The 15104-nt window shown below is 35.8% G+C and overlaps 1 protein-coding gene across 1 annotated transcript in view; it reads right to left on the bottom strand.

Moving 5' to 3' along the window:
- Nucleotides 1-15104, bottom strand: part of LOC149803139 (BAI1-associated protein 3-like) — a 349073-nt gene that overhangs the window by 300278 nt on the left and 33691 nt on the right. Inside the window, exon 4 of the mRNA XM_089953890.1 lies at nt 4066-4132. Coding sequence (XP_089810016.1) covers nt 4066-4132 — 67 coding nt within the window. The remainder of the gene's footprint in view (nt 1-4065; nt 4133-15104) is intronic.

Raw genomic sequence — 15104 nt, forward strand, 5'->3', positions numbered from 1 at the left:
AAATCGGGAGGTATTTCTCCCGGCTTGAGAGTTGACAGGTATGAACTGTCTGGGCTTGTGGAATTTCAGTCGGGGCTTGAGTTTTATTTAAGTCACCAGCCCGGGGCCTATGCCTAAAAAATTTCTTTTAGCACTGACCAGTACAGTACATAAACTACTATATCAGACAGCAGATTCAACTTTTGAATGTGCAACCCAAATGTGGTCTCCTCCTGTCTGCCTCGCTTGCCATGTTTATGTTTGTATTTGCGGACTGGCCAGCATTGCGTCACGGGACCACGTGATCTGTCTTCTCATCAAAACTCGGAAAAACCCAGTAATTTACAGAACCATGGTATCTTCAATGCAATATAATCACTACCCGCTTACGATATTTAATTTATAAACATTGCAGTCGAATTAAAATCTGTAGAGAATTACATACGTAAAAAGAAAAGTTTGATTTCTGGTCTCCTTTATGTGAGCAAGGTGAAGATTATAAATTAACTATTTACTGTGATGGTTGATAATCAACAACTATAGTTGAATTAAAAAATATCAGATTTTCTCTCTGTGCATATGTGTGTGTATGTGTGTGTGTATGCATGCGTGCGTGTGTGTGTGTGCACATGCATGTGTGTGTGAATGAAAATATTGTGTTCAGGCATTGTATATATTGTGTTAATTCTAGGCCATAACTTATCTTTCCAGTTACAAAAAAGAGCTGACACTTGAAGCCAACAATAATTTTTTATATATTGGCTAATCCATATTGACTTTTTGTCATTATTGGCATGTATTATTTACTCAGATTACATTCATCATTTACTCAAAGAAAAAATGTACCTCCTCTATGTGGATATTAATTAATAATAATTGGAACAGATTACATGTATCTTCTAGCAACAAGTAACAGCTGGTTACACAGCTGGTTACACACTTGTTAAATTCAATTTGGATTTCTTTGCTAGATGAAAGCAATACAATCAGTTATCCCACCAAAGTAAATGATAATTCGAAATTACTAGTATGAAGTGAATATTTTCATTATCATAAAATCACCAATAGCTATGTTTTGCTTCCATCAGAATGTGTTCATCTTACAGGGCTCAAAATTAGGATCACCAGAATAAAAGTTTTACTGCTCAAGCCTAAATTATATTGATCAGTTTCTAATTCAACATTTATTGTTCATTAGGTGAAAGAAAATAGATGTATTTCCTATTGCACTGTTTTTTTTTAATTAGGGAAGGTAGTAGTTTAAAAAAAACAAACATATTTATTACAATGAATAGTATGTATAAGGTACAAACTACTTCAAGTACTGGACTAAACTGGCACAATTATAAGCACAAATCAACTTCACCAATTATTTTTAATTATTTTTAATTTATTTATTTTTTTACCTGGAGAAAAACACTGCTATGGTTAGCAACGAAAACAGTGACAGTTGGCCAATCAGAAACATTGGGGGGGGGCCTTAACATGAACTCAAAACAATAACTGTATTTTATGGGGGGGGGGCCTTAACATGAACTCAAAACAATAACTGTATTTTATCAACTAGACTCAACTAAACTTGAAGTTCATGCTCATTTTTTTTGTATCTGATTCATCATCAAATCTAGGTCAACAAGACCTAGTATCAGGCCACCTGTTTCTTGATCCAGCAGCATACCGCACCATCATTATATCCAATAATGCTTACTGCTCCGATCTGAGTTCACCATTTTCACTTTCCCAGCATTTCTGGTACTTTCTTACTAGTCCCCTCTCATGATCCTATATGTGATCCTACTCTCTTCTGTCATCATCTAATTAATGCCATTTTAGTTGTGGCTATGCACCTTAAAAATACATCTGCTCTGAATGTTTATCAACAGTATCAATATTAAAACAATTTGCTCAGTTTAATTATGGATTATTCATTAAGTTGGCAAACATAAAATTTTCCAATTGATCAGTATCTGCCTGAGACCCTGTACCTTTTGTTATCATCTGTAATGAAATCAGTGGTTTGGGGCTGTACACCAAGCTAGTTCCATATGCACAATACTGGCGATAATAACACTGACTGAGTTAATGAGTGGATGAGTGATTTAACACCTGTTAACACCTGTTCTTGTGTGCCATGAGCATTTATTGTATCTGGTCAAGGGCAGGATGTGGGTAGGTCCTCAATTAGCACAATAAACATATAAATTAACTATTAAATGTATTATTGTTCTGACTTGCAGCCACTTCTTAACTGTTATGATAGTGACCAGTGGTAATTTCACCATGTAACCAATTTTATTTTTGTCCCTGGGTAGTAAGTGTTATTTCTTAATTGCTTATGCCTCAAATTAAAACTTGTATTGAAAATGGATATTATTCCCCACAAACTTTGCTTTTGTGACCAGGACAGTGATATTTGAAATTTACCTATTCTCAAGAACATAACAGATAGATTCAATGCTGAGTTGTTGTTGTTGTTGTTGTAGGGTTTAATGCTATTTTTCAGCACACGATAGGCTATACATGGCGGCCAGTATTAATGGTGGAGGAAGAACCCGAGAAATCCACGGAAAGAACCACCAACCCTCGAGAAGCTACTGGCAAGCTTTCTCACATACCCACATTGGCTGAATCCGAGACTCGAACCTACGCAGAGGTGAGATGGCAGTGATCCGTAACAGAGAGCGCTTTAGACCACTCGGCCACTCGGGGCCCCTCAATGCTGAGTAAACTTTGAGTAACTTCTAGAACTTTCCAGTAATATAAATGGCTGTATAAATACAGGGGCCTTAAGCCCATCAGTTCAGTTTAGTTCCACCTATGTCACAACATAATGCATCAAGAATATACCTAGATCTGCAGCTCAGTGAAGTTCTTGTTACAAACTCCAAGTGGATTACAAAATGTACCAGAATTTAAAAAAAGAGCATATTTACAAAGTCTATATACAACACACATTTTTTTAGTAAATAATATATGCCAACTATAACTAAAATAAAAAGAATGTGCAATGCACATGTACAGTATGTGAACTCTTTTTAAGTATGCAAGTTCTATGTGGGAGCCTTATTTTCTAAGTTATTTTCACTTACTTAAATTATGTTTGAGAATTATATGGATTTAGAAAAGGACAAATATACACCTTTTTTGCTTTATTTTAATCAACCTCACTAAAAGAAAATAGTGGCAAGCAAAAACAAACTTAATTCAGAGCACAAAATCAAAATGATTATGCACAGTTGTAATGGTTGGCAGGTATGCGCTCTAAGTAGTGATAACTAGATTTTAAGCTGACCACTCTGGTGGCCATATTGGATTTCCAAGGGGCACCAATTCAACTGAAAAGCAAAAAGATGTCATAGGAAGTCTTTCAGTGAAAACCCCATGTTGACTTAATGACCAGCCATTAAGGAATAGTGATAGAAAGATTTTCAAGTGGCAGCTGTAGTATACATCTGATTAGCATGATTTCCATTTAGGACTAACCAGACATTACAGCAAGTCATTTAGTGAGAAACCTTTGTTGTTATGACTGTCTGATTAGAAGGAAAAGCAACAACTGGATTTTCAAGATGGCCACAGTGGCAGCTGTATGTGTTGCCCAAGGGTCACATTCTAGTTTAGAAAAACTAGATTGTGGGTGTGTAAAGTTTCATGGCTATCTTCCCCGTTGTTTAGAAGGAACAGTAATCACAAACTTTAAAAAAAAAACAGATGGACAATGAATAGATGACATGCCATCAAGCGAATCTTTCTGGTATAAAATGACTATAAAGGCCAAAAACTAGAACACATGGTAACTAATGGTGAAACAGTTAAATGTTTTAAGACTGCTGATTATGACTTCAAATCCACTTTTTTTAAATTGATTAATTTTTGGGGAATTCACAAAGGAAATCTATCAGCAAAATTACATAGCTAAAAATTCCATTTTTTATAACACAAAACTTTCCAAAACATGTTGTAAGAAATATGCCAACTTTAATACATGCCAACTTTACTAACATAGAAACATACAAGATTCAAAAGCTGTGATTAGAAGTAAGTTTACAACCAATACTACCTTAAAGTGAAATGAGGAACACTTACCATCTGGATCTTTTGCCTCTAAGCTTTTGGCGCTGATGACCGTGACATTCAAAACCACTATGGGTGGCTGAAAGGAAATAAAATATTTAAGCTACAAAAAGAAATGTGTCCAAATGACATGGATGTTCCTGACAAAGAACATATTCCGTTGCAGACACTGTCTTACAGGTCCAACTTCAAACAACATATATCTGGATCTGCTGTGGCAAAATGTGCTTGAAGATCGGGGTCTATGTTGTTTGTTCTACTGATTACTCCTAACAAACTGCAAAAACACAGATCTGCTCGTACATCATAAGATAGCAGATCCGGTTCTGTGCAGTTTGCAGTTAGATTTTGTCTTAAAACAAGTATATACAGTACTGTACATACAGTACTTAATCAGTCCTGGAAATTTATCTCCTAGCTGAGCCTGGTCACCAGGTAATGCACATCAAAGGTAAAACAGTTATGATTCATACTGACATGAGCTTGAATTGGTGGCTTTGTTGTGTATCCTTAATTCTATACAATATTTTAAAAGGTGGCAAACTGTGGACAGAAATGAAATATGTAACTACATATGTATCTTTTCCATACCTGCATTCATCTATTAAATATTAGAAGGTATTCACAGATCATCAAGAGACAAAGATCTTTTGTTGCATCTCACAGGCAATGAAAATTTATTCTTGCCTGACTAGAAATGTCTTCAGACTTAGAATATAGTACCGAAACTTATTTATTCTTGCCTGACTACAAATGTCTTCAGACTTAGAATACAGTACCAAAACTTAGTTATTCTTTCCTGACTAGAAATGTCTTCAGACTTAGAATATAGTACCAAAACTTATTTATTCTTGCCTGACTAGAAATGTCTTCAGACTTAGAACATAGTACCAAAACTTATTTATTCTTGCCTGACTAGAAATGTCTTCAGACTTAGAATACAGTACCAAAACTTATTTATTCTTTCCTGACTACAAATGTCTTCAGACTTAGAATATAGTACCAAAACTTATTTATTCTTGCCTGACTAGAAATGTCTTCAGACTTAGAATACAGTACCAAAACTTATTTATTCTTGCCTGACTAGAAATGTCTTCAGACTTAGAATATAGTACCAAAACTTATTCTTGCCTGACTAGAAATGTCTTCAGACTTAGAATATAGTACCAAAACTTATTCTTGCCTGACTGGATATGTCTTCAGACTTAGAATATAGTACCAAAACTTATTCTTGCCTGACTAGAAATGTCTTCAGACTTAGAGTATAGTACCAAAACTTATTTATTCTTTCCTGACTACAAATGTCTTCAGACTTAGAATATAGTACCAAAACTTATTTATTCTTTCCTGACTACAAATGTCTTCAGACTTAGAATATAGTACCAAAACTTATTTATTCTTGCCTGACTAGAAATGTCTTCGGACTTAGAATACAGTACCAAAACTTATTTATTCTTGCCTGACTACAAATGTCTTCAGACTTAGAATACAGTACCAAAACTTATTTATTCTTGCCTGACTAGAAATGTCTTCAGACTTAGAATATAGTACCAAAACTTATTCTTGCCTGACTGGAAATGTCTTCAGACTTAGAATATAGTACCAAAACTTATTTATTCTTGCCTGACTAGAAATGTCTTCAGACTTAGAATATAGTACCAAAACTTATTTATTCTTGCCTGACTGGAAATGTCTTCAGACTTAGAATATAGTACCAAAACTTATTTATTCTTGCCTGACTAGAAATGTCTTCAGACTTAGAATATAGTACCAAAACTTATTTATTCTTGCCTGACTAGAAATGTCTTCAGACTTAGAACACAGTACCAAAACTTATTTATTCTTGCCTGACTAGAAATGTCTTCAGACTTAGAATACAGTACCAAAACTTATTTATTCTTGCCTGACTAGAAATGTCTTCAGACTTAGAATATAGTACCAAAACTTATCAACTTTAAAAATAAAGCTAATCCTCTTATAAATGTTATACTGTACATTAGACTTACAATTCGACTAAATTCTTAAAAATGTTATCCTGTACATTAGACTTACAATTTGACTAAATTCTTATAAATGTTATACTGTACATTAGACTTACAATTCGACTAAATTCTTCAAAAACTGTTTTCCTGAATAGATGAGTAGGGAACTGCAACGTTTGTTGGCAGGGTAAAACAAATTTTAATACTGTAATGATTATCCTGTTCCTATGGTACAGCTGGTACTTTTCTGGGTGGAATATGCCCTGAACATGTGATTTTGTTGTCCCATTATAGTGAACCAGAAGATTACACATGCCTACTGCCTCTCCGTTTTCGTCCTAGCCTAACTTAGTGAGCCATCAATGTTCAGCAGGAGGAGGGAATCTGGGACTCGCAACAAGTAAAAAAGTAAGCATTATGTCATTAAAATTAGTTTTGTCCCCCTCAAAAAACTACATTTTTATATCAGCAATGCCATACCTGTTGCTATTGCTTAGTTAAACTTGTCATTTTGGTGGAAGGCTGATGATTCAAAACAAACACAAGGAATACTCACTGTCATTAAAGAGGAGACGACCACTGTGGGATGGAATTCACGTTGACCAGTTTTTGAGTTACAATGATCAAAGAGCCCAAGGAGAAAATACCTTCACTTTGGTGGGCTAGCGAGTGAAGGCAAATGGATATGATAGTAGTGTGAGAGCACTAAAAAGCAGTTTTCATCACATCCTCCACAGATGATTCAGTTGGTTTCGTGAGGCACCAGTACCTCGAACCCAATGTGCTTTTATTTTCATGAAAGATAGTTAAGGGACTGGTATGCTCTCTGGACAGCTAATGCAATCCGCCTAAAAATGGTTGAAACTGAAATGTCAACTGAACATTTAATGGAGAAGAAAAGATGGTTTCTGCCCTTTCTTCTAAACACAAGAACCACAAGTGACATTTTAAGTTGTCAGTGGCTATAAAACAGTAAGGATGTTCACTGTAATAGGTCACTGACTCAATTAAGTTTATTTCTCCCATGATGAGCTCTGGGGTCCAGCCTAATAATTTTCTCAAAAAGGAACAGGTGGTTTTATCACCAACCACAGACTATCATGAAATAAATATGATAGTATGTGTGACAAATCAAATTTGGCTTCAATGTAAACAGCTCATCAAAGTTTTTTGCTTTCATGTGTCCACCAATGCATTTTTCCATATGTTGTTACTTGGTATTTGGCAGAAATTAATTAATACTGCAAGAGCAAGGTGGACATTTAACACAAAAAGGTAGTAATAATAATAATAATAATAATAATGCTTTATTTATAGAGGGTGACTCATTAGTCAAGGACTATTCTCCCTTGAGGCCCTATAAGGAGAGTATAACAATTCACATTATATGAAGATAGCAATAATTACTGTTTATTGTAACATGTTTAGTAATAAAATACTAAATTCCAATATCTATTAGAAGCACATACATGCTCATGATATCTCTTCTTAAATACTCTAATATTTTCAGCAGATTTTACATGTAGTGGAAGCTAAGTATGTTCCACATAACTGTACCAGAGTATTGGAAGCTCTTTTTTAAATTGTTCTGTTCTTGGTTTTGGTGGTAGATGGTTTCCATGTGATATTGATCTCAACTGGTATTGTGTTGAAAAAGGCCTGAATAAGTCCTGAAGATACTCTGGTGCAGTTCCATGTAGAAATTTATATAAAAGAACTGCCTTGTGAAAATCTATCCTGTCATATATTGTGAACCATTTGAGTTCTGTAAATAATGCTTTTGAGGGATGATCAATAATAGATGCATCTAAAATTACGCATGCTTAAGTTTCTTAAGTTTGTAAATCCTGTCAAGCTCAGATTTAGCACAGTTTCCCCATACATTTGAACAATAATCCATTGTTGGAAGAATATATGACTTGTAGCATAGATTTTGAGTTTCCATAGGTAAATATTTCTTGATTCTGTTGAGTAGGGCAATTTCGGATGACAGTGTTTTACAAAGTTTATTAATATGGTCATTCCATATTAAATTATTATCTATGGTCAGACCTACAAGCTTTTCATGTTTGACATTTTCTAATGGATGATTATTTACTGCAAGAGATAGTTTTGGGTTCGCTGACTTGTGTAGCTTTTGTGATGTCCCCAAAATCATACATTTTGTTTTACCTTCATTAATTATCTTATTTTGTTGTGCCCAGTTTTGGACTCTAATAAGGTCTGAGTTTAATCTCATTTGGATAACTTCAGTATCAGAACTAGATGTATATAAGGTTGCATCATCTACAAACAAATAGCTAGGTCCTGGTATATATCAAATGCATGCAGTTCACTTGTATAATTTTCCTTACTCATTCCCATGTGCAAGACACCATTAACCAGTATAGGGCCACATGCCACAATATAAAATGTAAAGTCATTAAATATGGAAAGTTTAAAATTTGTATTACTATTCGAACTATACTGGTCAGAAAGGGCCTTCTGTATTTTCTAGGCTGTATATGGCATGGAATTATCTATGTGGTAATGAGTTAATCATAAATGATTAACTCAACATTAGTGAAGCTAACTTTGTAGATCAAAGTCACCCTGTTTTGTTGCAATGATACAGAACAGAGATGCATCATAAAATAATCATGTATATCTGTATTGTGTTTTTAACTTCTGTCCATGATTGTAGATTATTAAAAAAAACGTATATGTAATGGTGCAAAATATTTTACCTGTGTTTGCAGAATATTCTGTCATGGTCAGTGTGACATGAAACCAATATAATCGATGTAAGGGATAGGCTCGCTACAAATTGGTAGCTTGCGATGGCTAACCTCACTTGTTTGGGAGCAGAATTGGATATTTATTAGGACCTGCTAGGATAATGGTCCAACATATGTTAATGTACAGTCAAGCAAAGGAAATGACAAAGTTAAGACAAGCCAGAGACAAGTTTTGGTAAATCTTGGGACATCTGGAAATAGGTGTCATGAAATCATATTTTCCAGAATACATGCAGTTATTAATAATGGCGATCAAATGAGAATTATTCTGATTTCAATGGCAATTTACAATTTCTGCTGTTAGATAAAGTTAATCCTGATTGACTAAGATAAATGAGGGGGAGGGGTGTTCCCAGATGAAATCCAAGATTGTAAGCAATCTCCCTTCTGAAATTAGTCCACGTTTTCCTGCCAAAAAGGAAGTCCGAGGGACTCTGAGGAAATTAATTAGACAGATTCAGCTTCATAGAAAAGGCAGTCAGCCTCAGAAAAGCACAAGGTATTGTCTTGATCATATACAATATGCTCACTAATGTAAGTTTGCAATTATTTCATGAATTCGCTCATTTGAAATTAGCACTTCAATTTTCCTCGACCTCAGAAGTTAATCGCGCATTCCTTATCTCAAATGGTATACAATTCATTTAATGTAAGAATGTCATACAATATTTCATTAGTATGAATGTGTTCAGATTTAGTGGTTTGTATATAACGGAAATCATATACTGTAGGAATTTCAAGCATTACTCTGATAAGACATGTGAGAATTAATTTTTCCATCTTAAATGATATGTATTATATATGCTAAGAATTAATTTTACTGTGTCAATGAATCACTAATTAGCAGAAAATGTAGTTAAGACAAGATGTCAAGTCCATTAATTCATTTGTGTAATTCAGTTGTGAATTTTCTTAACCAAGAAAAATTAGCATGTGTCAACCAGCATTGTCCAGTTAGTGATTTACAGCCCACAGGGGCACTTTACTATTTAATACGATGTTACATTATGTCATGGTTTCGAATAAGAATACTAGAAAAGACATTATGATAATAGGTTTGTGTGTATCAGTATCAGGTTGTGTACTGATCATATTAGCTTAGTTCTGTGGAATTATGATAAGATGATATCTGACATAAAAACAGTGGGAATATTGTTCAATCCCAGAGGGAAAAAACCTGACAAATATTTAGGTTGTGCATCATAATCTATTTAAAGGGAAAAATTATCAATACCAGTCCTACATAGTGGGAAAGGACAGCAGACAGCCAAGTTATGATTCTATTTTAATACTTGGCTCAGATCTCTATTACTCAATCTATTAGTTTCATATTTTATTTTATTGTTTGCTCAATCCATGGCAATAACACTGTGGTCAATCATCTCCAAGATAACAATAACCAAAGCACCATAACTGATGGTGTATCATATCATTTATCACCTCACGCCCTAAAAATATTACATAACTATTTTTTATCCATGATTGTACATTATATTTTGAGACAGTTTTCATTTGTAATTACTGGTAACGTTTTCTCAGATAGGAGTTCGGAACAGTTTTCACCCCTAGAAAAAAAAACATAATCTACCTGACGTTTGTCAGGTTATTTGTAAACCTTTAAGAAAAAAAAGACCTGACCTTGTTAACAAATTTGATGCGAATAATACCCACATCTTGGTCCTCTTATTGTGTCTTAGGTTTTCATAAAAAGGCTGTGTGCAACAGAATCAATTATTCCTATTTTAACATCCGTCTAGTGGAATCGCACTTAGTTATGTTATTATTTAAGAGGAATCATTTAAACTATTCATTGGAGTTGCAAAGTACTCACTGACTTCTCATACTAAAACATAATTTTAGGATTATTGAGAATATATTCAAAGATATTCTGGATAATATCGTTGTGAAACATCAAGACAGTTGGCACATCAGCTCATCCATGACTATTTTCACATCAGCACATGCTATACTGGAATTCATTTGGATCACTCTATACTACTGGTCCTCGACAGAACTTTTAGGATTTAATTAACAATACTGTAACTTCTTTTAAATTTTCACTTTGGTATTCTTGAGAATTCAATCATTTGCTGAATTGTATGAAACTTGTTGGTTTTGCTTTTTTTAATTATTATTTACCATATATTCCCTAATTAGTACCCCCACTCTAATTAACACTCCCTGACTCTTTTTCAAGAACAAAACATTTAAAATATGTATTGTAAGACCTGTCTGCTTCAGATCATAATTTCAAGATGCTATAGCAGTCTCAGTTGATAACACTGTTACAATGCATATATCAATGTATAAACAACTAAGGTCACAGGTACACATGTGGTGTTACACATAACACAATAGCTGGGTGTATATTCAAAGACTTATCAGTCCTACTCTGATTAGACTAAGCTGCTCAGTGTGAAAATGTGTTGACTGAGTTACTAGTTTAATTGTGCAGATATTTATAATGACTGAATTCAGTGGCAGAACGACCCCCAAATGTGGTCATTACAAGAGTAAATTATAAGAACAACTTTAGCTTTCATTACTGTGCTCTAACAAACACCTCCATTTGGAAAAGATAACACCCCAAGGGTATTAATTAGGGACTATATGGTAGTTAAGCCATTCAAATATATGACAGTTTAAGCCTGTACCATTTTTTAGTTTCATCTAAAGCACACCAGAAAATGAAGGATCCAGAAGTAGCAAAAACCTTCCAGGCAATGACTGGTGGGGAAATTTGCACTGCTCACCATCCTTGACACTCACAATACTGACATGGAGACGTTCACCACCATCAATACAGCAATGACCGAAACAGCCTGTGAGACCCTTGGTAGACATCGCCCAGTCAAGAAGCCCTGGGTCACAGATGAGGTCCTGAACCTGTGTGACAAAAGGAGGGAACTGAGGAAGAAAAAGAACGATACAGAAGAGGCAGCGCAGTACAAGGCAGTCAACCGGGAAGTCAAGAAAAGCATTAAAAAAGCTAAAGAGAACTGGATAGATGAACAGTTCAAACACACTGAGGAAAATTTGAAAAGGAACAACATCAGGAAAGCATACTAACTGGTCCAAGTTCTAACAAGCACAAAATTAACAACAGTGTGTTACCTCCTTTCAGGACAACACCAGAAACTGCCTCACTGAAGAAAAAGATATTCTGGAAAGATGGACAGAGTACTGTGCAGAACTTTACAACCACTGAGCCGCATTAGATCCAGAGGTACTGAACATCCCTCCAGCAACTAACAACAATAACCACTCTATCCTACATTAAGCAGAAGCCTCAGTGAGATCCCTGAAAAAGTCAGCAGGAGTGGACAACATCACAGCAGAACTGATCCAAGCTGGAGGAGAAGCAATGATTATCACCCTCACAAACATCTGCAACAAGTCTGGCAAACAGGAGCATGGAAATCACCGTGGACCCAATCACTGATCATCACCATCCCCAAGAAAGGCAACTTGCAACAGTGTCAAAACCACCATACAAACAATCTTACAAACCACACAAGCAAAGTCATGTTAAGGATACTGCTGAACAGACTAAAGCCACAGAATGAAAAGATCATTGCCTAGGAGCAGGTAAGGTTCAGAGCCGGGCGCAGCACAACAGAGCATATCTTCAACCTCAGAATATTGTGTGAGAAGTACCTCCAACACCAGCAAGGTCTGTATGACGTCTTCGTGGATTTCAAGAAGGCATTTGACAGTGTAGGGCATGCAGCCATGTGGACAACCATGAGACTGTACAACATCAATGCCAACCTCATCAAAGAAATAAAGCACCTCTATGACAAGGCCACCAGTGCAGTATACTTTAACAGCAGCATAGCGGTCTGGTTCAGAACAACAGTTGGAGTCAGACAAGGCTGTATGCTCCCTCCCATACAATTCAACATCCTTCTGGAGAGAATCATGGCAGACGCGCTTGGAAAGCATGAAGGGACAGTCAGCATTGAAGGCAGAACAATCATCAACTTATGTTTTGCTGATGACATTAATGGACTAGCAGGAAGTAAGCAAGAGAATTAGCTAGCTTAGTAGAGAGCCTCAACAACACCTCTGCAGCCTACAGCATAGAAATCAGTGCAGAGAAGACGAAAATGATGACCATCAGGGTCCAAGGTACGAAACTAGAAACAGTCCACAGCTTCAAGTATTTGGGAGCAATTGTAACAGATGAAGGATCGAAGCCTGAAGTACTCTCCAGGATTGCACAGACAACAGCAGTGCTGGCAAAACTGAAGCCAATCTTGAACAACAAGAACATCACACTCAGTTCAAAGGTCAGATCAATGCACTCACTGGTGATCTCCATATTTCTCTATGCCTGCAATTAAGCTGACTTAGAGAAAAGGATACAGGTCACAGAGATGAGATGTTTCCAAAAGATCCTCAATGTCACATACAAAGACCATATAACCAATGAAGAAATACGGCAAAAGATAAGACAAGTCATTGGGCCTCACGATGATCACAGTGAAAAAAACGTAAACTGCAGTGGTATGGGCATGTCTCACGATCATCAGGACTTGCCAAGACAATGCAAGGCACTGCAGAAGGAAGAAAAAAGAGAGGCAGGCAAAGAAAGCGGTCGGAATATAACTTTTGAGAGTGGACAGGCTTGACATTGAGTGACTCACTGAAAAAGACAGAAAATCAAGAGGAATGGAGGAAGGTGGTTGTTCGGTCCTGTGCAGTGCCCCATCGGTCTACCAGACTACGAGACTGATGATGATGATGATAAGTTAGTACCATAACTTCCAATCAATATATTCGACATTAGTGATGGAGGAATGGATATGCATTCAATATAATGGATAAAATTATTGTTATTGGAAATAAACATAGAGTGTGAAGGCATATAAATAAGCTATCTCATCCTATTGATCCTGAATTGCATGTATCACTGCAGCATATGATATCTACAAAACCAGAAACTGTTTCTCATGTCATCAATATTGTTTAAATTCAGAAAAGGTGTGCCAAGTGGCCGAATGGTCTAAAGCACTCATCATTATGGATCACTGCTATCTCACCTCTGTCTGCGTGGGTTCGAGTCTCTGGTTTGGCCAATATGTGGGTATGTGAGAAAGCTTGACAGTAGCTTCTCATGGGTCAGTGGTTCTTTCCAGGGTTTTCCCAGGTTCTTCCTCCGCCATTTATAACGGCCACCATGTATAGCCTATCTTGTGCTGAATAATGGTGTTCAACCCAGACCAGCCAACCTGATGAATCCGTCTCAGTAAGGCAGTTGATTTTTTTCCATAAGATTGACCAGTTTTTTCAATAAGGTGTAACAAAATATCTATAACTGCTATTGTAAAGCTGGAAAACATAATTAAAAGTTTGACACATCGACAACAAACACTATGTTCAACTTAAAAGTTTGCAAAGTACACAGAGACTTTATTTATTACTAGTACAGTTGCACTAACTATAGTTCCAAACCCTATGCAAGTCAATGGCTTGCTGATATTTCTCAACTTGACATAATTCTTGGAAATTCTTTTCCATTTCACATGACAGCAATCATATCTCCCACCATGAGACATACTCAAACTGGCATGTGATGTCCAATAAATGTAATTGTGTCCTTTCCAGCTTTTATTCACAAGAATCTTTGTACTCCTTTTTATTCTTCTGTGTTGATTATTAACACTTTTTTATAAGCTTATTTTCCTTTTCATCTGAAACATGCATCGCTTTCTGGATGCCATTTAAAAAAATTAAGTAATCAACAGTTTGATCATGCAGATGCTTCACATAAGCAAACAGGTGCAGTTTAAAGCGTCTGGAGTGCTACTGTAAAGTTAGGCTGGTTCCCTGACTAATCTCACTAATTCTAAGATGAATCCTAGGATCCAAATAAAACAGGGATGAACCAATTATCTGGATTTTTCGGCAACAATCATTTTTGTAGTTTTTGCTAATGTACGCAATAAGTCCATATTTTAAGGGTAATTTTCCTAAGACTTATGGCAAAATCGTAAGAGCTGGCAGGTCTGACTTGGCTATCGCAAATACCTGCAAGTCACCTACTCAGAGCTTCACACAAAAAACATTTTAAAGCTTTTTATCCCCAATTACAGAACTTGAGGTAATAATAATAATAAATAATGCTTATATTTTTCAACTGGCTATTTGTAGTTTTTCTTTTCCCATTTAATACTTTTGTGTACTTCTTAACTGATCTTTCTACAATCATGAAAACTTAATGGGAAATTTAAATTGTGTTGTTCTTGTTGGGTTTAAAGCCATTTCTCGGCAGCCAGTATAGCTGGTG

This window comes from Sinohyriopsis cumingii, chromosome 3, assembly GCF_028554795.1.
Source record: "Sinohyriopsis cumingii isolate HCF-2022 chromosome 3, ASM2855479v2, whole genome shotgun sequence".
In the NCBI taxonomy this organism is placed as follows: Eukaryota; Metazoa; Mollusca; class Bivalvia; order Unionida; family Unionidae; genus Sinohyriopsis; species Sinohyriopsis cumingii.